At 54.3% G+C, this 24,440-nt stretch overlaps 5 protein-coding genes and 1 non-coding gene across 6 annotated transcripts; 3 read left to right on the top strand and 3 right to left on the bottom strand.

Moving 5' to 3' along the window:
• The first annotated feature begins 811 nt into the window (after window positions 1–811).
• Window positions 812–2,057, top strand: BDP81DRAFT_205391 (uncharacterized protein). The gene is made up of 2 exons (XM_060582600.1): window positions 812–1,809; window positions 1,913–2,057. Exon 1 carries the CDS (start codon window positions 1,053–1,055, stop codon window positions 1,728–1,730), a length of 678 nt encoding a protein of 225 aa, XP_060446899.1. The 5' UTR covers window positions 812–1,052; the 3' UTR covers window positions 1,731–1,809; window positions 1,913–2,057.
• On the bottom strand, window positions 1,813–3,680 carry BDP81DRAFT_205423 (uncharacterized protein). The gene is made up of 5 exons (XM_060582601.1): window positions 3,546–3,680; window positions 3,121–3,440; window positions 2,335–3,023; window positions 2,138–2,226; window positions 1,813–2,070 (listed from the first exon to the last, which is right to left on the bottom strand). Exons 2-5 carry the CDS (start codon window positions 3,405–3,407, stop codon window positions 1,996–1,998), a joined length of 1,140 nt encoding a protein of 379 aa, XP_060446898.1. The 5' UTR covers window positions 3,408–3,440; window positions 3,546–3,680; the 3' UTR covers window positions 1,813–1,995.
• A 278-nt stretch (window positions 3,681–3,958) lies between these two features.
• Window positions 3,959–6,917, top strand: BDP81DRAFT_316379 (uncharacterized protein; the record flags this gene model as incomplete). Its single annotated transcript, XM_060584171.1, has 6 exons — window positions 3,959–4,155; window positions 4,511–4,873; window positions 5,047–5,317; window positions 5,427–5,593; window positions 5,764–5,990; window positions 6,112–6,917. 6 exons carry the CDS (start codon window positions 3,959–3,961, stop codon window positions 6,915–6,917), a joined length of 2,031 nt encoding a protein of 676 aa, XP_060446897.1.
• Window positions 6,918–9,045: 2,128 nt separating this feature from the next.
• On the bottom strand, window positions 9,046–9,174 carry BDP81DRAFT_t125. The gene has a single exon. It is a non-coding gene; the product is annotated as a tRNA-Gly (tRNA).
• Window positions 9,175–11,450: 2,276 nt separating this feature from the next.
• BDP81DRAFT_371712 (major facilitator superfamily transporter) lies at window positions 11,451–13,863 on the top strand. The gene is made up of 4 exons (XM_060586632.1): window positions 11,451–11,762; window positions 11,870–11,970; window positions 12,038–13,520; window positions 13,573–13,863. Exons 1-4 carry the CDS (start codon window positions 11,717–11,719, stop codon window positions 13,641–13,643), a joined length of 1,701 nt encoding a protein of 566 aa, XP_060446896.1. The 5' UTR covers window positions 11,451–11,716; the 3' UTR covers window positions 13,644–13,863.
• Window positions 13,864–14,647: 784 nt separating this feature from the next.
• Window positions 14,648–21,640, bottom strand: BDP81DRAFT_448352 (uncharacterized protein; the record flags this gene model as incomplete). The annotated part of the gene is made up of 3 exons (XM_060592286.1): window positions 14,648–17,103; window positions 17,235–21,204; window positions 21,476–21,640. The coding sequence occupies 3 exons, from the start codon at window positions 21,638–21,640 to the stop codon at window positions 14,648–14,650; spliced, it is 6,591 nt and encodes a 2,196-aa protein (XP_060446895.1).
• Window positions 21,641–24,440: the final 2,800 nt, after the last annotated feature.

Below are 24,440 nucleotides of genomic sequence, written 5' to 3'. Positions count from 1 at the left end.
GAACCCTGGAAAAGTCAATACAATCTGACACACGCTCAGCCAAACCAATGCATGGCGGTAAAGCAAGATGGGTTGTAGCAAGTTTTGACCGCTTGTGACTGGGCTAACAAGACTAGTGCCTCCCTAAGCATTCCTGTCTGCTCATCGGGCTCAGAAATCAGATTCCGACTGTCTTAACAGAATGCGCTTGGACGCCTCGAGCCGTTCGTTCCCAACGGACGTGCCATTGCGGGTGGATCTTGGATACCTGCTGCGCTAGCGGGAAGAAGTGGGGGGCAAACGACAACCCCTGCCCAAGCCGATCTCCTACTAAATCCCCGGATCGTGCACCGAGCATATTATCCTATCGATCGTGGTCTTCGAGTCCGTCATCGGGCCTTACGGATACAAGTCACAACCCTACCGAAAAAGAATGCTGGAGCCTGAGCCACCGTGTCTTGGCAAGAGTCCGAACCGGCGAACACGCGGAGACGGTCGATCGCATCTTGCCGTTCGTACCCAATGGGGCAGCCCTTTGGGGCTTTTTTAGGTGGTTTCGTCTTAGCAGTATCATTCTTCTGGGCTCGTAGCAGCTTCTGGCCTTGGTCGCGCACCCAAACTGATAAAGATTGCATCCATAGCGCATGAGATCGTGCAACATCGGAGATATACCATTGGAACGAATTCTAACTGTGGGTGATTAGTATCTAACAAAATCATAGCAAGGCTAATAGTTACAACGAAGACCTTGTGCGGAGATTGGCGGAGTTCTATCTACGCGATATGAATATATTGCAGCATGCTGTCAATCCCTCGCGGCACTTACATTGATAGACCATTCACAGGAGCGTTGCCTCTGAACCCGATAACGACAAGTCCAACCTAGTTACCTACAATCTTTTCGACACCGACCTTCCAGAACGAGACACCGGGAAATAGGAGATATCTGGCGTCGACTGGAGAACGGTTCCCGCATCACGCGCCCGATACGGCCAGATAGTGATCAGCATTATGCAGTGTCCGTACCTGGCACTCCTGGGCACCACTCCCTTCCGATTTCTGAGCCTCCTGTGATGCGGGGTCGCCGTAGGGAAACGACTATGAAAGTATATCGGTTGTCTCGCTTCGCGTGCTTCAAACGACCCAGCTGCCAAAGTCTGCATCCTCAGACCTTGAGAGGTTTTACTTACTACCCTGGCTGCCTATTGCAACGATCCGATCCGCGTCATCCCGCTAGAGTTCACACCTGTCTCGATATCGATCACTTCTCACTTTCTTCAGTTCAACGATGTACTGGTACAAGACTGCGTGCCCCCCCCTGGCTTTTTTTTTTTTACGGCCATAGTCAAGTGCCAGGCGTGTTAGTGGCATGCGGCGGAACACCAGTCGGCGGTGTACCAGTTCTGCCCGTCAAGCATCATGGGCCGGTCGAAGATGCGAATCGCACCATGGCTCCTGTTTTTTGGGGAAACAATGATTCCACATCTATCAGCCCCCATCTCTGCTGTGGAGACGTGGCCGGGAGCGACCCAGCGACCCAGCGTCTATGTACGGTATGCCAGAGTGCAATTCCTTTCCCTTTCCAAACGCAATATGCCCGTCACCCCCGTGTATTTCGTCAGGTGGAGAACTGTCACGTATCCATGTCTACTTGGTGTCACGGCGCATGCGGGTGCATGGCGGCTGGCAAGTCAGACGTGGAGTTCCTGACGATGGAGATCCATGGATGGATTTGGGAAGCCGAGGCCTAAGCTGCGTATGAGTACAACTCCAACATCGTCCAACCAGCTCCAATAAACGGGTGGTCGTTACGTCTTACTACTTTTGTAGGTAAGTTCATCTTGATCAGAGGAAATATGCCGCGCGCGAAGTATCAGGGCTCTAGCTTGCTCTTTTAAGGTTTCACTGCTGATTATCTGTTGCATTTTGCCAGAGTTCCCGCCATAGTTCGAGGCCGCTCTATTCAACTTGGAGTCTAGACCGCTCATAATTCGAAGCATAAGTTCTCGTCCACGCCTAATCCACAACTACAGACTCCTTGCTACTTTGTGATATTTCGACTTTTGCCAGGGCTAAACGTTTGGCGATGAGCTGTCAATACTACGTCAGAAAGCACTTTCCTATTCAGCGATTCCGCCGATCGAGTGCATAGACTCACCTCACCGCACGTCACCGGTCCGTACTTTGCCGGGCTATTTTCATCAATGCAGGTCGGCAGGACGGCAAGCTCCCGGTCGAAATTGAATCCTGTTTTATTGCGAGACAATCAGTCAGTAAGAAAGGAGTCGGAACGTGGACATAATCATCTAGAGCCCATGACCTCATGATGAAAGGCTAAAGGGGGGGAACTCTTACCAAAGAAGAAGGGCATGGAGATCCTGTCCTCCCTGCCGTGCTGCACGACGCGGTGAACAGTCGACTTGAGCCTATCGTTTGTCATTCTCATCAAGAAGTCGCCAATGTTGACAACAAACGTGCCGCGGATCGGCGGCGCCCACATCCACTCCCCCGCGCTGTTGAGCACTTGCAGTCCTCGGTGGCTGTCTTGCCACAGAAGAGTCAAGATTTGCAAGTCCGTGTGTGCGCCGACGCCGACCTCGTCTGGGTCCTGGACCGGCTCGTCGCCGTGACCCGGATAAAAGTTAATCGCGAAGTCGCCGCCTGGATAGGTTGTCAGGGAGTCGAAATAATTTTCCGGCAGGTCAAGGGCCAGAGCAATGACACGGATAAGACGGCGCGAGAGGGCCAGACACTCGCGCCAGTGCGTTAACACTGTGGCCTTGAAGTCCGGAAGGACGGCAGAGTCGCCGTCGTCGGTCCAAACAAAGTCCTCCCGCGGCAAGTGCGCTCTGACATTCGCGGGAACCTGGTCGAGCCGGCCCTCGTGGATGGGATCGAATTCGGGTTCATAGTGACAGAGGAAGGCCTCTTTCCTATCTTTGGTCTCGCCCGGGTTGGCCTGCCGTTCCCGGAAGCCGGTGTATCCATAGGCTGAGGTGTTGGAGGTGAGCTTCCGCTTCTCCTTCTCGGGAAGCTTGAAGAACCTAGCATCGGGTGAGCTCAGATCTCCCCGGAAACGCATTCGCCTGGTCTGCAGTAGGACTCGGATTAAGTGGCAGGTGAGCGGGCGAGCCAACTTACTCTATTCCCTTTTGATGAGCCGCTTCAATCACTTGCTCGGGGATGCCGTGGTTCTTGATGTAGAAGAATCCGCTGTTTTTGGCAGCACTTAGAATTTCCTGAGCGATCGCTTTATGGGCGTCAAAGTCGCCTGTGAGCCCGCTCAAGTCGATAATAGGCACGTCGTCGAGCGTGCAGTTCTTGGGTGGGCTTGTAGACACCAGTCTGTAAGTCGGACCATCAAAGGTATTGAGCACGACCTTCTTTTTCCCCGCGGGCACGGTTTCGACTGCGGTTGTTGTGGCCATGTTGGAAAACAACCTTATCTGCAGCCTAGATCACTGGAGCGGCACGATATTCGAGGCGGTTAGTGTCAAGATGGTAATTAGTCGAACGATATCGTGATATGGTGCATGTACTTCACGAATATCGGCAATTCGACATACCAGAGTGGGTTAAATGATCTGCTATATATAAAGCTTCGATACCTGAAGCTGACGTTACACGACACCACGTTTTCTCGCCACCACGATTGAACTCTTTACATGCTGTCGAAGCTTATCTGCAAGGCAAGGTGCTGAGATAAGGTTATCACCTATCCGGCGATTTCCGGCTATTTCCTACCTCGATCGCGCTGCCCCGCCATGTGGGTATCCACCTGGGCCAATGGATAAAGCTTCAGTGTCATCCGGCTATCTCCTGCTCCGTCCGACCACCAACGATCATCTACCAACACTTCTTCACCCTTCCTTACCCTTGACACGAAGCACCTTGCTTGTATCTATATCTCGACCGGCTTATCTTCCGAAAGTTGAAAGGTTGGAAGGTGGGTAATCGATTACGCGGACCGAGGCAGGACATGCTCGCCGGAGCCGAAACGCCAAGCCTGCGACGGCGCAGGCTGAGCGACAACAGCCGGCGGGATGGAGTGGGGATGGAGGAGTCGAGCCGCAAGAGAAAGCGGCGGATCCTGTCCTGTGACACGTGCCGAAGGCAGAAGTGTCGGTGTGAGCTCGACGAGGAGTCTGAGGCGTGCGCGAGGTGTCGTTCGTTAAGGTATGTTTATGTTGATCGGCGTCTCTGTGTGTTGTTGGTTCTGGGCAACCGGCGGCTGTTTAAAACTCCAGGTTTTCCTCTTTGCAACGGTGACGAGGGCCTACCTTGCGACATGAGCATCCAGCCAATTGGAAGAGAAGTTTCGGAGAAGAGCTGATGAATGTAGGATCACTTGCACATGGAACGACAGCGGCGATACCCATTCAGTTGCTTCACGCGAGGCACCGACCAAGCTTGACGTGGAGGGGAGGTAATCCAATAACTTGATATTTCCCCTGTCCACCGTTTTATTCTATTTGCCTAATACGGCAATACTTACGAAGAAAAAAGCACCAACTAACTTTTTCACCGGCAGGTTCCGAAGCCTAGAAGCGTCCATAGTCGACCTCAAGGCAACGGTGCAGGCGCTAGCATCGGGAAGCCGGCCAGAAGTGAGAAGGACGTTGGCAGCAGGGCGCCAAGAGAGGCTCCATCAACCGCAGCAGCAGCAGCAGTCGCCGGCCGAAAAGAGCGTTGTTGACGATCATGGCTCTGACAAGGCCAGAGGCACGGAGGACGTCGAACCAGGGGACCGACATGTCTATTTGTCCCCAGCCGAGGTTGTTCGGAAAGTTGGAAGCCAGCTGAGTGGAGGCTATCGCAGAACATTCGATGTCCAAGCCGACGTCGTCTCGTCAGGCATTTTGGACGACAAGACGGCTCGTGATTTGGTTGCAGAGTGGGTCTTTTTGTTCAATGTTGCCTCAAGTACCTTTGACATGAACTTGGACGGGAGAAAAAAGAAATGACTATGCACGGAAAGACGGGCGGCGAATCATGTTGCGCCAACATGTTTGCCACAACTACACCGTAGTATTACAATTGCTAACTCTTGCTAATCCGCGTACATAGATTCGTCAGTCGAAGGCAGAATACGCTCCTGATCAACAGCGAAGCCGACCTCGCCCCAAAGAACAGGGACCTCCGGCATGCCTCGCCCTTTTTGCACGATGCCTGCTGTCTACACGCGATGCGCTTTTCCAAGCACAGCTCGTCGGTGCTGCACCGTCGCGTGTTTGAGCACGTGCGCTTGCAGATGGGCCAGCTGATGATTGCGAGCCCGTTGCCTTTGGAAGAGTTGACGGGCATCATGATTATGGCTTTATGGGCTTCGGCACCATCGGTACGTTGTGCCACACCTAGTAATTGCTGTTCTTGATTGTGGAAACAGGCGGGTATTAATGCGGAATGAGATGATGGAGAACTGATTGACTGATGCAATAAAAATGCAGGGGCCGGAATATATCGACAGCTGGCTGGTGAGCGGCCATTGTGCGCAACAGGCCATGTTGAGCATCAACTTCTCGGAAGTCCTGTCGCGGACGAAATCGAGAACATCGACAGATGAGGACCAAAGGGTCATGCGACTTTGGGCCAACACGTGTTTGGTAAATCTCCAGTGAGTCTCACCAGCGACGTTTGATCTTCTAAGTCGTAGACAGAAGAGAGAATGGAAAATGTCCGAAATAGGAGGATGGAAGTTGTTGGAACGAAACCCTACAGTGCATGTTGTTGAACCAACACATTAAAAACATGTTAAGAACAATGCTAATGCCGATCGATATGCAGTTGGGCCGCGACCACTAGTCGTCCGGCGACCGTACCGGCTGCATACCTCCAGCAGTGCAAGCTCCTCCTCAACTTTGAAAAGCCGACAATGCTCGACGCGATGGTCTACGCCGAGATTATGCTTTACATGATCCTCCAGGACAAGTTCGCGCAACGATCTTACTTAAGATGCGATGGCGCATGTGAAGAACTTTCGGCATGGAAGGCGAGATGGAATTACCTATTCGGTAAGTCCCGAACGTAGCCATCCCACGACGTACATTCAAACATGAGGCGCCAACCATGACGTGTCCACCCATTGCAATATCAGTGGGCATCATGTTACATGCTGACGTATCGATTGAACAGATCTTCCAGCCGCATCAACATTGAGGATAAGTTACTCAATAGCGTGGCTCATTCTCGCCAGGCGTTCACTCGAACACGACCAAGCCACCTCGGACCAAGACTCCTTGTCCAGCTCACCGAGACTTGCTCCGACAGACGTACGAGCGGGAAGAACACACAGAAACGCGGATTCGCAGAGCCAGAGCCTTTCCGACATGACGCAGTCGCGCGTGCGAGCCTTTGCGACAGACGTCGTCAAGGCCTTTGTCGACATGCCAGGTTCCCGCGCCGAGGAGCTGCCCGAGTTTCATCGCCTGTGTGTCGCCTACGCGATGCTCATCATATCCAAATACGAGCAAAGGTTGCCGTTGCTTGGAAGTGAGGGCGCGGGTGTGGGGGAGGGCGACGATGTCGTACTGGAGCTCCTGCGCGCGGCGCAGAGGCACAACGGCGTCCGGGGGAACAGCGCGCCGTCTGCGATTCAATTCGGACTGGAAAGGGCTTTGAAAAAGGTTGCGGAAAGAACGGAAGCCCGCGCCGGTAGCACTTCCGGTACTGTTGCCGGAGGCGACGGCCACGGGTTGCCGGATGTGGGAATGTCATTCATGAGAAGTGGGAACGTTCGGGGTCTGCCGGCCGCGGCAACAACAGCGACTTGGACACACCATCATCAGGACAATGTGCCAGGCCAACAACATGACCATAACCCGTCCTCTTTCACGGGGGCGACACTAGTCCCGGAGTTTGACGAGTCGCTCTCCTTGGAGACAATGGATATCTTCTTCAGCGGCGGCCACCTTGGGCTCGGCGACCACTCATACTTTTGACGTCGCGACTTTGCGCATTCATGGCAAGGCGTTGGATTGAGGAGGACATGCTTGGGAAATACATGAAAGAAAACCAGCAACTTTTCTGTAGGAATTTCCAGCCTTGAAAAAAATCAAGCAATAATAATGAGTATCGCACCTTTGTTCTTCTCGCCGGGTCCTTTGTCTTCTTCGCGGACCGGCTTCGGCTCCGGATAAGACACACCACGCACAGATCTCCCCAGAAATCGCCCTTTTCCTCGTGTATTGAACGCATTCCACTCATCAAACTGATGAGGTTGATCTGTACGCATTGGCGCACTCGGCTTCCTTGATTTGAACATAGCTCAAAAATCCCCGGACCTGCGCACTAGCGAGTCGTAACTGAGGATCGTGATCTGTCGTTTCTGTCGTGATTCTCTGGGGCACAGAGGCCTTCGGTACCGAGACATTGGAAAGATTCGTGTGATGTTAATTCATAATTGGCGCGTAGAAGGAGCGCAAACCTCGCAAGACTGGTGTGCTCTGTGAAGCCTCCAAACGACCCTCGTGATGGGATACACACTTTCTGAATACCCTTCTCCACCTCGCCTGAATACCCAGGAAGCCTTCATATACCCCCTCAATCCCGTTCCCGTCACCAGCCAGCAGGCGCCCTCTAGGTCGGGGGTCAGGTCAAACTGGCTGGGTGGTGGAGTGGTTAAAGGTCAACAATCAATTACGCCCACAGCCTACTCGACGACAGGTCACGAGTTCGAGTTCGATTCCCAGTATGAGCACCAAGAGATGTAGCCCTCAGTTCAGCACCGGGGGGGGAGGGGGTGAACTCTTTTTTCCCCCAGGGCTATCCAGGGGCACACCGGGATGATGCCAAAGATGTACGAATCACCCGGGTGTTTGTCGTTTGGGCGCCATTCCTGGTGACCGTTGGATTTCCGCTTGCGTCGGAATGAAGGCGAGAGCATTCTGGATCGGACAATCGCGTCGCACACGTCCTTTGTCTTGATGATCAAAATTCGAGCATTTTTGGAAGGCCAATTCGCTGCTTGACGGCTCGACAAGCGAATTGTCGGCATCGTATCGCGTGTAAGTTGACCGCAGGATTGTCGATCGCGACGAAACCTACTGCTCTGTCAATCCAACCGCGCACTAGACTTCAGGATGTCTGTGAAACAATACTAACGGATATTCAAAGTAAATAGCCCACTCCTGCTCTTCTCCAAAGGGGAAGTCTTCTGCGCCAGCTGCCCACTCAGCGGTGGCCGAAATGTCTTGCAAACGCCATCGAGGGCACGAAACTCTTCCAGTAGCTACAAACGTGTCTCGCCAACTTGCAGAAAAGGGCTCCCCATTCTTTTGCGCGTCTCCTTGGTTTCAGATTCGCACAATGCGCCTGAAAATGCCGGATTTGAACGCCAGTTGCGCCTCCGAGGGAGAATCAAAGGTTCTGGACGCCTCGTCAGGTTAAGACAGCGACATGTCACAAATGCGACAGAGCGCTCTCACAACCACCGTTCTTGGACCCGACTATCCGACACACTCGTTTATAGGTCGTTACAACCGCAGAAAGTTGGTTTCTAGGCGGGTTTCGTAGTTGACGGGCTTCGGTCGGCCGCTCGGTCGTTGGACGCCATCGTACGATTTTCGCATTTTGCCACCGCGCGATCTGCCATAGCTCAACAGCCTGGACCATCGTCGGCCGCATACCTCCCTATGCATAGAGCAACAGAGCAGAGTATAGCAAAAATATAGTCGTCACAGATCTGTAGTGACCAATCGACGGAAACTATGGCTTTGACACCAAATTGTATATCGTCGCCGGTTGAGCACTAGCCGGAGCTTCCATCCAGGTTTCGTCGTGTATAGTGTCGTGGAGTCGGTTTCGCCCGCAGTCTAGTAACCAAGCTAGGCAGCTATCTGTTCAATATTCAGAGCTTTGGTATGTGACATTAGTAGACTAGTATTTACTCACTGATTGTACCGGAGGATTGAATGATTCCACAAATACGTTGGGCCGACACCTCGTCCTCGAGGATGCAAAGGATCCGCTTTGACAGAACATGTAACACATAGTCTGTCTCTAGACATAGAGAAAATCGATAATCAGTGTGGATGCACAGGAGACATGGCAAAGAAAAAAATTGTTTGATGCGCGGCACCGGGTTCGAACCAGTGCTGTTTGGTCAGCGAAAATCCTTATTTGGGAGAGATATTGACCTACTTTCTGCCTTTTGCCGATGATGGGAGGGCAACGAGTTAACCACTACTCCAACCATGCTTCTGCAGCTGTCAGGCTGTTTGTTGTTAATTTTCCTCCCGTTTCTGAGGACCAAGTAGCTCGGTAGTCGTATATTCGAGAATCGAGAGCGCACGTGTATTCGCCTTGGGTGGCCGGTGAAAATTTCCTGTGTAATACTGAACCTTTCGTTTGTTGCCCGTTTGCAAGTGTCCGTTTTGGTGACCCAAATATGCCAAGACATAATCATCTAGAAGCTGCAAGATTCCGAAAGCCGAGTCTCCAGTTGACCACAACTCGAGATCGTGCGATTCGTGCCATTGTCGTCCGCCTACCGAATCCGCTTCGCTTCTCTTCGAAAGCAACAAATAAAGCGGCCAGAGAGGCCCGCAATCTGTAGTAAACCGAATGCCGATGCCAGTAGTGTCGTAAATCCTGGGATTTCTGGGGTCGTGTTGTTTTCGGCATACATTTGCTACGTGCGTATTTGTCGTTGCGGTGTGATTTGTGCAGGGGCAACGCGTATCAGAGTTGCGGTGTTAGCCATAGCCCACAAACGGTAACTTCCCTATCGCCGTTGACTTCGCAGTTTCCGTCTCTGACGTGCGAGACATTTCGGGTCTAGTCGCTTGCCCGGGTCTCTCCTTCCAAATTTCTGGCTCTGTCTGCAATGCGGAAAGAAGCCAAGAAGTGCGTACGAAGTCCGAGCCTGCGAGTTGCAATCGAAGAATCAACAAGCTTGTTCAATTCCCGATCTGAGAACTTTGTTCTTGAAGTCGACAAGTGCCTACTCGCAATCCCACATTTTTCTGACAGCAAGAGCGACTAAAGTCATCTATCGTCGCCCGGGATACTCCAGCTCGCTAGAAGCCATCAACGATAGCCAACTTGGCCCCGGGGACCAAGTTTTCTGTGCTTCGGACTGCTTGTAAACCATTCTGAGAGGATTGTGATTTGTTGCCAAACCCGAAGAGATAAAGTTTGGGTTGCTGATGCATGATCAAGAAGACAAGTTGCGGTCTTGGTTCCCGGAACACTGGCAAAGAACAAAAGCACGCCGACTTGCCTTGTCTGCAAAGTCAAGAGACTTTTCCGAGAGCCATCAAGAGGATTTGGAGCCATTTTGAAGGATGGGGGGTGTTTGTGAATCTGCACTAGAAGTGCCGAAAGAGGAATGAAACAAGACGCATCGACCGACTTGGCAGAAATCCGAGGGTCTCTTCTTGTCTTCTCAGCAACCAGTCAGTTGACTGTCAGCATGCCCTACGGTCTTGCGGTCCTACGGGATCAGTCTAGTGTCGAAGTGGATTGAGCCAAAGAAATGTGCGACCCGTTCTCCTGGACCGTGGAGCTGGACGTGCCATCTGGTCGCGACGAAGTCTGGTTCTAGATCAAAGTCCGAGGCTTTGGTAGTTGGCGGCTACAGTAGCTTGGTTGAGGGGCTTCCAGATCGGACCTTCATCCCTGCAACGAGTGAAAGCTTGGCTCTCACGAACACAGCCCCTCCACAAGTGCTGGTTGGGATCCGTACTTGTCTAGATCTGGATGGGCTGCACAAATGCACGTCTTCGGAGATAAGCTCGTCTTGGTAAGACTGTGCCAAAAACCATCATTTTGCGACGGGGCACGGTCGTGGGTCCAAAAGATGATGGAGGAGGTGGAGGAGGACAAAGCAGCGATACGTATACGTGACGACAACCTCTTTTTCGGGGTTGTGGTGACGCGAAAAGGTAAACTGTAGAAAGAAGATCAGCCTGGCAAGAACGGTTGCTTCACATGTTGAGATGAGGTAGTCAAGGTTGGTTTGAAGTGGAAGCTTTCCTCTACGCTCTCTCTCCTCTCAATTTGGACGGCGATTTTGCGTTTGAGTTTCTGCGCAAAGTACATAGAGTCTGCATCCTGATCAGTAATTTTGGGACGACCTGGTCGGACCGGCCAACCAGTCGTTACCCGGCCGTTTCGGCGAGAGAGGATCCCCCGCCCAATGCGTTGGGTTCATATGGAGTTGACAGGACCCGGAGGGTTTTCTTACTTTGCTATGTTCCCAAGTAAAAGAATAGCTAAGGATATCCTACCCTGTCCAATTGTGGGGTAACCCGGCCGAGACTCACTTGAACTGCATCCACAGCATCCGACAAGCTCTTTCTTTTAAGGTTTAATGAGCCACAAAAATTGGGCAAGCATGACTGGGCACCCCTGCGTCGTTTCCCAGCACCCCAAGCCCGCACCTGCCGAAGACGACAGCAAAGTGCCGGCCCGGGAAGCTAGAAAATATACCTCCTTCATGGGTGGCTCCACACCAATGTTCAAGGTCACACCATAGCTGGGGGAAGGAGGCAAGGAGATGAGGAGAGAGAGGAACACGGAAACCTAGAACGGTTAGCCTTTTTTTTTTTTTTTGAACGAGGTCACTTCACCGGGTCCCTCTCTCCAGGTTCTTCTTCCCGACTACTACGACAACCGCCCTACGCCATATCGACTCGGGTGTGCCCGGCTCTACTTCTATTCAGCCTTAACATGTCGTAAAACCTGCGACGTCCACGCTGCTAACACAAGCATCTGGAACTCCCAACACTCTGCCATCATGGGTCTCGGCGTTCTCGAGTCCAAGGCCTTGGACCAAGTGCCAGGTAAGTTGTCGTGCCCGCGCGCCCGTCTCCCCGCGCGGCTTCTTCTCAACGCTCTGCTCGCATTGTCCTCCTGTCATCCCAATTGCTGACGACCATCAAAACTCCAGGGACGACGCGCTACTTCGATGATCCAAACCGTCCCCAGACAGCGACCGATACTCATCACGGACTGAAAGTCGACGCGAGCGGTGATGTGCCCATCATTCTGGTAAGCAGCCGACGGGATAGCTTCTGCGACGGAGTCTGCGCGCGCCAGCTGACAATACATCCACCAGGTTCCTCAACCATCCGATGATCCCAACGATCCCCTGAACTGGCCCCTTTGGAAGCGAGACCTCATCACCTTTGTCCTCTCCATAACCGCCATCTTCGCGACCGCGCTCGGCCCTATCCTTGCGGCGAATACCGTTACGATTGCCCTCCTATTCCGTACTAGCTTCACCCGCATCGCTCTTCTCACCGGATACTTCCTTCTCGGAGTTGGTGCCGCAGCCATCTTCTTTGTGCCTTCTGCGCGTGTATGGGGCAAGCGCCATCTCTTTATTGTCGGAATATGCATTCTCGTTGCCTCGTCCGCGTGGGCAGGCTCTGTCGGCACGAGCTACAACTCGCTGCTTGGTGCTCGCCTTGTCCAAGGCATCGGCTGTACTCCCTTCGAGACACTCGTAAATGCCGCCGTCGGTGACCTGTACTTTGTCCACCAGCGCGGCTCCCGGATGGCCTTTACGAATTTGGCAGTCTTTGGCGGCGCCTTCTTCACCCCCATCGTTGTGGGCAAGATCACTCACAGCATTGGATGGTGGTGGACGTTTTACTTGGAAGCCATTTTTTGCGCCGTGTGCCTCCCCGCCGTGTTCTTCCTCTGCCCTGAGACGGCCTACCGTCGGGACACTGCGCTCAACACGGATATGGTCGCAGATTCCATCGAACTCACTGACAACAAGGCGTCTTTTGTCGACGGCCCGGGCAGCAGGTCCAGCGACCACGAGAGGCTGAACCCCACCTCAGCGCCGTATGGTTCAGGCCTGGAGGCTGTCCGAGGAGCGGGAGTTCGAATTCCAAAGAAGACATTCGTTCAGTCGCTGGCCTTGTTCGATGGCCGCAAAACGGATGAACACTACTGGAAATTGCTTCTTCGCCCCTTTCCGCTCTTCGTCCAGCCCGCCTTTCTGTGGGGATGTCTGATTCAAGGCACCATGATCGGTTGGACTGTCTTCATTGGTGTCATTGTTGCGGCTCTCTTCTTGGGACCTCCCTACTATTGGAATGAAGTCAACGCTGGGTACGCCTATGTCGGTGCTTTTGTCGGAGCGCTCGTCGGCTTCATCATCGCTGGTGCGTTCTCCGACTGGAGTGCCACGTTCTTGACCCGTCGCAATAATGGCATCTACGAACCTGAGTTTCGCATTGTCATGGTGCTCCCCATGTTCATCATCGGTTCCATTGGTCTCTACGGGTTCGGCATCACATCTGCTGGGCTTTCGGCCAGGGAGTACCACTACAGCATCCCGCTCATATTCTTCGGCTTTGAGGTTGCTGGTATGGTCATTGGGGCTGTGGCCAGCTCCTTGTACATTGTTGATGCCTACCGTGATCTGGCCATCGAAGGCTTCACTATCATGATTATCTTCAAGAACATCTTCAGTTTTGGTCTTACATGCAGTGCGTACGACTGGATCATTGCGGGTGGTATTAAGCCTACCATGATGGCCATTGCTAGCATTCAGGTCGTTGTTTGCGCCTCGAGTATTCCGATGTGTAAGTTGCCTATCTGTCACACCGTACGAAGCAGCGAGCTAATGACATGTAGATTTCTATGGCAAACGTGTTCGTGCTTACTTCCATCAGCACGATCTGCTGAAGTTGACTGGTTTGCGCTGAGCGACCAGCACCCTCTTTTCCTTGTTTATTCGACCTGATGCCCGACCTACAGAGATATCTATTCTCTTATCTGAAGGCAGGCATCTCAGAGAGCCCAGAGCCGTTTTAACGCTCATGTCGGGGCCGCGGACAAGCCATTGGGCGTTCAGATATACTCAACATCTATCTTTGTCCATAGTACCTACCATATAGCAATACCTAGTTCCGTATAACGATCTAAGAGGCCTCCCGATTCGTGTGAGCGTGGACCGTTTATCCTTACCGTTTTTGCCCGTTCTCTGCCGCTGGCTTATTGTGGTCTTGCTTCCGACGCTATGACAGTAGCTCCGATCTTCCGTGCATACAGGAGAGGCACCTTGGGTTCCCAGCGAACGGACGCGTATAGTTTGGCCGAGATGAACGTCTTCGCTCGGATGGACGCCCGCCTCCGCGTTGTAGGGCTTCGGGGGGGCTCTATGATGCCCGCCTCCAGGTTCCCCGTCTGGCACGTCAGTGTGCTGGATGGAAAGTATCGCGATCCATTTGGGGATAGTACGCATGTGCTGACTCGGTTCAAAGCAGGGGTATAATTCTTGTTGCTATCTAAACGTCCACTTCTCATTTCGATGCTTTGAGTGGGCCATTAAGGATGTATGTGTTTTGTGTGCTATGCTATGCTGCCTATGCTATGCAATTCGTGCTCGTGTCCAAGACATCTCCCTTCTCTCCATGAAATTGCTGGTTCGCCGTCCAGAGGCGCGATGCTTTACAAGAAATCAAACAAAAATAGTATTGCAGCAAAAAAAACATGGTATGCGTATTTGAGGGGGGTATATGTCAAACATATCGTAGAAGGGTTTTTCTTTACTTCATATAGCAAAACAACATCATTCTCAAACAAGAATCAAAACATACGTGGTGTGTCCCATCCGACAAAAGGGGAGGGGGGAAGAAAAAAAGAAGAAAATCGCACAACGCTTCGCTGACATCCATTCATACACATCATTTTTTTTGTCGTAGATTCTTCAACCGGTCAGCTTTCTCCACCAACTACTCCGCGGCGTAGCCGTCGCGTCAGAGAACATGGCCTGCCGACGCCGCTCGTCGCTCCCCTCGGAGCCGCCACCGCCGCCTCCGGCACCTCCACTACCGCCGTACCGACGCTCGCGCTCTTCGCGACGGGCTCTGCGGCGGCGATCGTCCGCCTCGTCGGCAGTAGCGCCGTCCTCGTATCTGGCTCTGCGACGGCGGTCCCGCCGTTCGCGACGAGCCTCGTCTTCGGTTTGCGGGACGGCGTCCGTCTGTTGTCCACCGTCATCCGGAGGCGGGCCGGCGTCGGTGTGTTCCTTGACCCAGGATGAAGTTCCCGAGTGGGGCCACGCCGGCTTGGCTTCCTCATTGCGTCTGTAGCGGTGATGCGAGGAATGCATGCCTTCGTCCCCGGACTCCCGGGTCCTGCGGCTGGAGCGGTGGTGATACATTTCTTCCGCGTCGGTCCCTTCGGCAGCAGCACGCGCAGCACGTCTAGCTTCCTTCCTGGCTCTGCGAGCTTCTTCTTCGTCCATTGGCGGCGGCGGCGCCGCTTCGCGATCGCGGGCCTCGCGGGCTCGTCTGCGTTCTTCCCGCGCTGTGCGTCTAGCATCCGCATCAGCCTCCGCTGCCGCGGCGGCTTCACGCTCCTTCCTAGCTCTTCGCCTTTCGGAACGCTCAGCCTCTCTGTCTTCGGCCATTCTCCGTTCCTCTTCCTCACGTTGGTCACGGTGTCCGCGAGAGCGAGCCGCGCGCCGTTCTGCACGTCTCAGCTCCTTATCCTGTTGCTTCCGTGCTTCGGCATCTTCTTCGTCTCTCCTGCGGCGGCGCTCCCGCCGGGCTTCTTCCTTGGCGGCACGTCGTGCCTCTTCGGGGTCCGGCTCAGCAACCTCGGCCTCAGCCGCCTCGGCATCCCTGGCTGCGCGACGAGCACGGCGAGCAGCGCGGCGAGCCTCTTGGTCCATGTCGGTCATCGCTGCGGGGTCAACTTCGTCTGCATCGGCGTGAGATCGTTGACGGCGTTCGCGCCTGGTCTCATCATCGGTCGCATAGGTGTGTCGTCTTCGCAATGGGTCCGGACGCTCTGTCTTGGGCGTCCTAAGGCCACTGAATAAGCCTCCCAGGCCCTTCTTGGCACTCGAGCTGGATCGTTTCATTGGTGGTGGCTCGGAAGGGCCGTCGGGGTCGACCATGACAAGGTCGTCGTCTTTGCCGTATCTGGATCGTCGACGTGACGACTTGGGAGGGCTGATGTCCTCACCATCCCCATTGGCACCGACCATGACAATGTCTTCATCAACAATATGGTCGCGCTTACGGCGTCTGCTGCTTGACTTGTCGACGCCGAGGACCTTGGCGGCTTTGGAGGACATTGGAGGTGGAGGAGCTTCCTCGGGAGGTGGGGATACCAAGCCACTCGCGTCGACCGAATGACGACGGGACGGCCTGTGTCGCCGGTCCCGGGTGGAGGTCGTCCGGGAAATGGGCGGGGTGCTGAACATTGACATAAGTTTGGGCCGTGCCGGTGTCTCAACGTCTTGCGCGGCACGGTCGCCCTTGCCGGAACTTGAGCCCTTGGAGGAAGTCTTGACTTTTTCCTCGTCGCCGTAAGCGTGTTTCTTGTCCCGTCTTTCGGATTTTGACTTGGATTTCCGCTCTCTATCGCGGTCACGGTCGCGGTCCCGGTCGCGGTCTCTCTCCTTCTCGCGAGGTGAAGCCGACCACATACCCCACGAGGAACCTTCTCGGTTGATCTTGGCCCGGTCTCTCTTGCTTGACTTCGGCTCAGGTGGAGGTGAGATGGGCTCTTCTTCGGCGATGGCTTCCTCCTCAGGCACGGGGCCTTCAGGAGCTTCAGGGACAGCCGGAGGAGGTGGTGGAGCTGGTGGAGGAGGGACGTCTTCAGCGAGTATGTCCCTATCTCTGTTCTTCTTACTCTTCTTTTTCTTCTTCTCCACTGGCATTTCAATCACTTCGATGATCTCGTTCTCATCCTCCTCGACAGGGAAAGCTCCAGGCGGCTCCGAAGACTTGTTCTCGTCAGCTGGTTCCTCAACGTCGACTAACGGTGGCTCCTCGACAACAGGAGGAGGCGGTGGAGGCGGCGGCGCGGGTGCAGCTTCGGCAGCACGCTTCTTCTCCTTCTTCAGTCGCTTTCTCTCTTCCTTCGACAAGACGACTGGGGGAGGTGGTGGTGGTGCGGGTTCCGGGTCCTCGGGTGGAGGGTCCTCCGGGGCCGGTTCTTCTGGTGCTGGCTCCTCAGGGGCAGGTTCCTCTTCAACGGGCTCAGGTTCGTCTTCTGGCGGCGGGATCGGTTCGAACGCTTTTAATCTGTCAGTAATCTTGCTTCCTTTGCCCTTACGAGCCGTAGACGGTTGCATCCAGGACAGGGCATCGTTGTTTGTGGCGGATGAGGTAGTCGTGTCATTCCAGCCGAGATTCGCACCTTCTGCTATGCGGAGATGAGTCAGCAGTGTAATCTCAGGTGACGCCCATTGAGGCGTTTTATTTCCAATAGGCTGGGTGAGACTTGGTGGTGTGGTGATGTGAAGGGAGATTGGCTGCGAGCCTGAGGCCACATACCTTTCGTAGACTTCTTAGTGCCAATTCCCCAGAAACTAAAGGCATCGTTGGATGGCTTCGGTTCCGGCGCCGGGGGTGGCGGAGAAGGAGCAGGCTCCGCAGGCTCGGGATCGGCCAGGAGCTCCTCAATTTGGTCCTCGGTCAACTCGATATCGGCCAGCTCATCCTCCTTGTCGATGTCCTCAACTGGCTCCGGCTCCGGTTCCTCTTCCTTCTCCTTTTCCTTGTCCTTGCTTTTCTTGTCCTTCTTATCCTTCTTCTCCTTCTTTTCCTTCTCTTTTTCTTTCTTCTTTTCTTCTTTGGACTTGGACTTGGACTCTTTCTCCGACTTGGAGCTTTTCTTCGCCTTCTTCTCCGCTGCTTCTGCTTCCTCTCGCTCACGTGCCGCCTGCTCCTCGGCTTCCAAGGCAGCAGCTTCTTCGGCTTCCTTAGCGAGTCGCTCTTCCTCCTCAATGCGAGCGGCTTCCTCAGCTTCGGCTTCCGCAGCAGCTTGGGATGCAGCAGCGCGCTCGTCAATCGATGCCTTGAGAGTGTCGTAAACGTCCTGGTCCTTCTTGGTCAACTTGCCCTTCTTGAGCTTCTTGGCCTCCAAGGCAGCGAACTGCTCCTCCTCATCCGCAATCTTTGCAGCCTCCTCCTCCTCGATTCGTGCCTTCTCGGCCGCCTCAGCTGCCTCCGCTGCCGCCGCCTCCTCTGCTTCTAGAGCAAGGCGTTCTTCTTCTTCCTTGGCTGCAGCCTCTGCGGCGGCGGCAGCTGCCTCCTCTTCTTCCTGGGCTATCCGCGCTGCTTCTTCCTTCTCAGCCTTCTTCTTTTCTTTCTCGAGCTTCTTGAGCTCTTTCTCGCTCAGCTTGGGCTCTTTCTTGGACTTCTCCTTTTCCTTGTCTTTATCCTTGTCCTTGGATTTGGACTTGGAAGAGGTCATGTCTCCCCAAAAGCTGGTTTTCTCTTTCTCAGGTTCTGCTTCTGCTACAGGCTCAGCCATGTCCAATGAGGGAGGGGTGGGAGCTTCCGGTGGAGGGTCGGCGAGTATGTCCTTACGGTTCTTAGACTTCTTCTTGGAGGATCCCCAGCCGGCCCAGTCATCGTCGTCAGCTTGGTCTTTGGTCTCCTCGACGGAATCCGGTTGTACGGAATCCACGTTGGGCTCCTCGTCCATGATTTCAATGGGCTCGTTCTTGGATTTGTCCTTTTTCTTCTTGGACGAAGAGGTTCCCCAGAAGTCATCTGTGGGCTCCTCGATCGCATCGGGCTTCATAGAAGCGCCTTCGTCGGCGTCGGCTCCCTTCTTCTTCTTGTCTTTCTTACCGCCGATGTTCCATGAGCTGAAGAAGCCGCCGCCATCCAGGGGGTCGGCAATGTCTGGCGCGGCCGGATGGGCTTCCTCGGCAGGGGTAGGCTCGTCCTCCCCGCCAAACTCAGCCAAGGCCATGGCGTCCTTCTTTTTCTTCTTCTTGTCCGACTTGCTCAAACCAGCCCAGTCATCTTCTTCGACCACTTCAGCCTTCGGTTCGTCGGCTTCCTTGTCGGCCTCCTTGCTCTTCTTCTTCTTTTCCTTCTCCTTGTCTTTGTCCTTGTCCTTGTCCTTGTCCTTGTCCTTGTCCTTCTTGGAAGAAAGACCCCAGATGCCCCAAGAGTCGTCTTTGGACTTCTCAGCTTCGGCCTCCTTCTTCTTCTTTTTGTCCTTCTTCGAAGTAGCAGCGGCCCAGAAGTCGTCGTCATCCTTCTTTTCAGGTTCCGGCTCCGCTTCCTCGGCTGGGGGATCAGGCACAGGTTCTGGTACAATTTCGGGTTCGGGTTCGGGATCCGCCAATTTGCCCTTCTTCTTCTTTTTATCCTTCTTGGAAAGGCCGAAGCTTGCCCAGTCGTCTTCCACCGGTGGTTCTGGCTCTGGATCAGCAGCGGGAGGTTCGGGCGCAGGTTCAGGAATGGGTTCCGGCTCGGGATCGGCAGTCTTGCCCTTCTTCTTCTTCTTGTCCTTTTTGGAGGTTCCCATTATACTGGCCCAAAGGTCATCTTCTGCTGGCTTCTCCGGTTCAGGCTCTGGCTCCGGTACTGGCTCCGGTTCCGGTTCCGGTTCCTTGGGAGGTTCAGGTTCGGCAAGAAGGCCCTTCTTCTTTTTCTTGTCCTTTTTGGACGTCATGGTACCGAAGCCCCATGGGTCGTCCTTCTTCTCTGGCTCTGGTTCTGGTTCAGGGACTGGAGGTGGCGGAGGAGGAAGCGGCTCGGGCTCAGGTTCAGCTTTGCCCTTCTTCTTCTTCTTGCTGGTTTTAGTTGAGAGACCCCATCCACCAAAGTCGTCCGTAGCTGCTGCCGCTTTGGCGGCTTCCGCTGCTTTCGCCGCCTCTTCGGCTTCTGCTGCTTCTTTAGCTGCTTTCTCTTCAGCCTCTTTTGCCAATCGTTCCTCCTCTTCCTTGCGAGCTGCCTCTTCCGCTTCGGCGGCGGCAGCGGCCTCTGCTTCGGCAGCAGCAGCAGCAGCAGCAGCAGCTTCGGCGGCTTTAGCAGCTTCAGCCTCAGCGGCCAGAGCGGCGGCAGCCATCTCCTTCTTCTTTTTCTTCTTCTGTGAATTGGTCATGCCTGCGAAAGGGTCAACGGGCTCCGGTTCCGGCTCTGGCGCTGGTGCGGGTTCCGGCTCTGGTTCCACCACCGGGGGAGGCTCGGGTTCAAGGTCGACGATGCCGTTCTTCTTCTTCTTTCCCGATGATGTTCCCCAACTCCAAGGATCCTCTTGGGCAGCTGGCGGATCGGGCGCTGGCTCAAGGACTGGTTCAGGCGCCGGCTCCTCCTTCTTCCCCTTCTTCTTACCAAGTCCCCAGGTATCCCAGATGTCATCTTTTGCCTCTTCTTTAGGCGGATCTGGTTCCTTCTTCCCCTTCTTGGTGGTACCGCCCCACCCACCCCATCCGTCGTCTGCAGGTGTCTCCTCCTTGACTGGTTCAGGAGCCTTCTCCTCTTCGACCGCATCCCAGATGTTGGCCTTCTTCTTCTTCTTGTCTTTCTTGGAAGTCGTAGTACCGAAGCCCCACGGGTCATCTTTCTTCTCTTCTTCCTGCGGCGGGTCGGGTGCCGGTTCCGGGTCAGCTGATGTATCGTCCCCAAAGGAAAACCCGAGCGTCGTGCTTTTCTTCTTGGCCTTCCCGCTTTTGGCGCCCCATGGATTCGAATCGACGTCTTCCTTTGCCTCTGCTGGCGTACTCGTGGCTGCATTTTTGTTAGCGCCAGAACAATCCCACGTGTTCCCTAGTCCCGTGCCTGATGTTGTCCAATTTGATGCCCCCAATCCCCAACCAAACCCCCCTGACTTTTTGGGTTCCGTTGTGGCGAAATTGATGTCTAGCGATCCGTTGCCGGTGCCTATGTCGTCCAATTTGATTTCATCAAAGGAATCAGGTGCCGGTTCATCGGCCTTTTTGCCCTTCTTCTTGGATTTCGTGGTTGAGAAGCCCCAGTCATCTTCCGGGGGCGGATCGTCTGCCGGAGGTGGCGTCTCTTTGTCGCCCCCGTCGCCGTCGCCCGCAGCTCCGCCGTCGTTGCCTGCGTCACCGCCCTGGTCGCCTCCATCGCCAGCACCTTCGTCCTCTTTCTTCGAGCCGTCGTCGTCGTTATTGTTGTTGGCAGCTGGCGCCTTGGCTGGCGCCGCCTTCTTCTTCTTCTTTGCTGCTTGCATGAATCCTTCCTCGGAACCGAAGTCGATGAGAAAGTCGCGTGTGGGGTCGCTGAATATGGCGTCGCCGTTACGTCGTTGTCGCTGTTCTGTGTTTGATGTTTGCGGTTGGGTGAAGAAGGAAAAGTCCGATGGTCGTCGACTTGCAAAACCGCCGGTGTTCGTCGGGTCCATGACTTGCTCGAACGACTCAGACGGTTCAGAGGGCGAGTCAAATCGTCGCAACCATCGCGGGCCGCATTCTGGTGCTTTCAACGGAGTTGAGATGTTGCATGTGGTTTTGAGGGGTTGTCGACGATGGGATGAAATCTAGGGATGTCAGCGGATCAGATTAGCTCAGAGGTTCGTCTGAAGGCATGTGTTAGTGGAATGGAGGGGGTGAGACGGCGTCATGCCCCTCACGTCCCCCGACTCCATCCAAAAGCTTTCCGGACCAGCCATGGCAGCGAACGGTAAGCCGTTAGACTTGGGACGAGCGCTGAGGCGTCCAGGCTGGAACGGCGCCGGCGCGCACAAAATTCCAGAGTAGATAGGAATTGAAGAAAACCATGACGGCAGACGAAAAAGTCTCGGGTCGTACCTGAGCATTGTGCGAAGCGGAATCCCAGGCGCGGGCGATCATGCGCAAGCGGATGCGCACATCTTCCTCAGCCCAGCCAGTCGTCGATTGTTGGGTTGACGTCCATCGGTATGCGCCTTCTGGCCACCGTAATGGCGAGAACGTGGAAACCGCGGCCGCAGCCATGTTGAGAAGTTGAGCTCGTGTTGCTACAGCTTGGTGTGAGAATCATGGAAGCTGAAACGATTCGGAGGAGAGAAACGGCTGAAGACGGTATATCGGGTGTCGCTCGTTGGTTTTTGTCGTAGTCGTCGTGGTCGTAGCAGCCGTTGTACGCAGTGTAGCGGGAAAGCAAGCGGGTTCGCGTTGGCGAGAGGAGGGGGCGGGTCGATGAAACGAGAGTTGAACAGGATGTGGGAGGAAATCGCCTGCAGATATAAATCTCCAGACTATGTATTCGTACGACCGAGGCGAACTGAGACAGGTGGTGCAAGTCAGTAGGGAAGAAAAGAAAAAGAAAAAAAGAAAAAAAAAAACTCCAGGGACTGCGAAGATAGTGGGAAGATGTAACTGCCCAGGCTGGGAAGTGGGATGGTCGGCTCAAGTGGCCGCCGAAGAGACGGAGCACTCTGCGCTACGCGGCGGGCGGCGGGCGGCGCAAGGGACCTGGGATCTGGGGGTGATGAAGGGTAAGGTGAATTGGGGGCAGGGAAGAAGAGGGACCCGTGGACGGATAAGATATGGCAGGGCAGGGAGAGGAAATACACTCGCCTGTTTCTTCTTGTTCTTCTTTTTCTCCCGCCTTTTGGCTACAGGTATGTTCCTGGTCCCCTGCTCAGAGTTGCCGGAGGTTTGGACGATAACGGGCCAAGTCGAAGCGATAGCAGGGATGTAGCTCTTGGTGTCACAGGCTCACAGCTTGAGAAAGTCGCCGCCGTCGCGTCTGATCGCCGAGGGAATAGTCCTGGATTGGAGCTGTCCTAAGAACGAGGTCAATTCGCCTGCTTCATTATTGTATTTGACCACGAATTTCAAGCCGTTCCTATCACTCTTTTTTCTACCAAGATGACTCTCCCGAGAGGAGGTGAGGTCGAATCGGCCGCATGCAAGAAAGGATCAATAGGAACGCTGGATGTGACCCGGCATAAAAGGAGAAGAGGGTGAAAAAAATCATCTCTTACAAGCCACTTCCTTCACAGGGAGCCAATGGGTCGGCGCGTTGACGCAAGATCGTCGCGGCGAAGGCGAATAGGCGGATGGATGTGGTTGCAGACCGCCAGATATCTTGCAGGAGGCATGCAACGAAGGCCACAGCCTGCGGCCGGGATTGGTGATATCCTCGAGGTCGTGCTTTGCTTGGTTCCGACTCGTGAGCTGAGCAAAGTATTCCGTACTTGTTCGGAGATGCGATTCGGGTGGTGGTGTGAGTAAGACGTCGTTGTGCTATTGTCGAGCCCGGGCCCGGCCAGCCAGACGTTGAGGCAATTGACCGACGGGATGTGTTTTTGTGTACGAATAGCACGCTTGCCTACTATGCAATTAGTATACAATATGTTACCTTACTGTACTGTACGCCTTCTCTGCCCTCTTCTTCAGCAGCTCGTTCAGAAGTTTTCGCCCTGTCGTGCAACACGAGGACGACGACGCAAGAATAGTAGAAACAGATTGGAGAAACATGAGCGGCGGCGAACGCCTTGTATACAGGGGGAGATGTACACAAGAAGTAAGGCAAGACAAGAGTCAACAATCCAAATGAGGAATACAAGGGCAAGGCAAGGTAGAGAGAGAGAGAGAGAGAGAGAGAGAGAGAGTCTGCAGACAGAGAAAGACAGAGTCAGTACTCGGTACCTTATGTGAGGTAAAGGTAAAGCGAGGTAAAGGTAAGGCAGGACGGAAGAATAATTATGGATATTGATGCTGTATGCACGTCTATGCGATCCATCCGCCCAGCCATGTCCCATCCATCATCCATCAACCATGCTATCAGGACCAATCCGCATGCTTTTCATTGCGTGAAGTCTCAGTCTCCCCGTCGTTGCTCCTCCGTCTCCTCCGTCTGTCTGGACTCTGGTGGTGTTCCCGCCCCCATTGCTCGCCGCCTCTTCATCTCCTGGCCCGCTCCGTATGTGTGTGTATGTGTGCGTGTGGGTGTGCGCGTGTGTGATGTACATGGCGATAGATCCCGAGCAACGGCATGGCCCATGATGGGTACCTTGGGTGCTTAGCCCAGATGGGGTAGGAGGTGTCACGGCAAGCCGCAAAAGCGCAGCAACCCACCCACCGACAGTACAACTTCAAGGTACTTTATTTACTCTGGGTGTCTGCAAAAAGGTGGTGATCCCTGGCAGTGTGGTCGGTTATGATGGGCGGCTTCGGCGCCTCATTGGCCGAGTTAGTGTGATATGGACTGTCTCGAGAGACGGCACCCCCTGCACGCCGGAGTCGTTTGACTCAATTCACACCACCATGACCCCTCCCTCCTCTTCAGCCTGCCGCCCAGGTGATGCCATTTCTCCAGGGTGCCGTCTGCTTCAAGTGGGCATCTGGGCAGCACACTCTCTGAGACCATACACAATAGGTGAGTCTTGGTATGCGATGCGGGAGCCACGAGGGCGGACCTAGAATGTTAGGTAACCACGAGGTCAGCAGGTCCTGGATATCAGGTGTGTCTTGTTTCCATTCCGTGTTGAACAAGCAGCGGAATCAGGTCGGACAGAAGTTGAGAAGTAACCACCTCAAGGCAAGGGAGACGGATGATGAGGGAGGAAGAACCGTAGAAAAGGCACCGGCCCCGAGGTAAAACGCCCTTGCCGCCACCAGCTTAGCACCAGGTGCGTCCTCACGCGGGATACAACGATACCTTCTAGTTCCTTACCTAAGCGCCCTTCCATCCATCCACCGATATCGTCACTTTACCTCTTTCTCTTTTCAAGGCAGTCCTTAGCTCTTGCGTAGAATTGCATCCCAATCTTCGCACAGACAAGTG

Source organism: Colletotrichum phormii, assembly GCF_030913505.1.
Source record: "Colletotrichum phormii strain CBS 102054 chromosome Unknown BDP81scaffold_7, whole genome shotgun sequence".
NCBI lineage: Eukaryota > Fungi > Ascomycota > Sordariomycetes > Glomerellales > Glomerellaceae > Colletotrichum > Colletotrichum phormii.
This window is presented reverse-complemented; position numbering and strand designations above follow the sequence as displayed.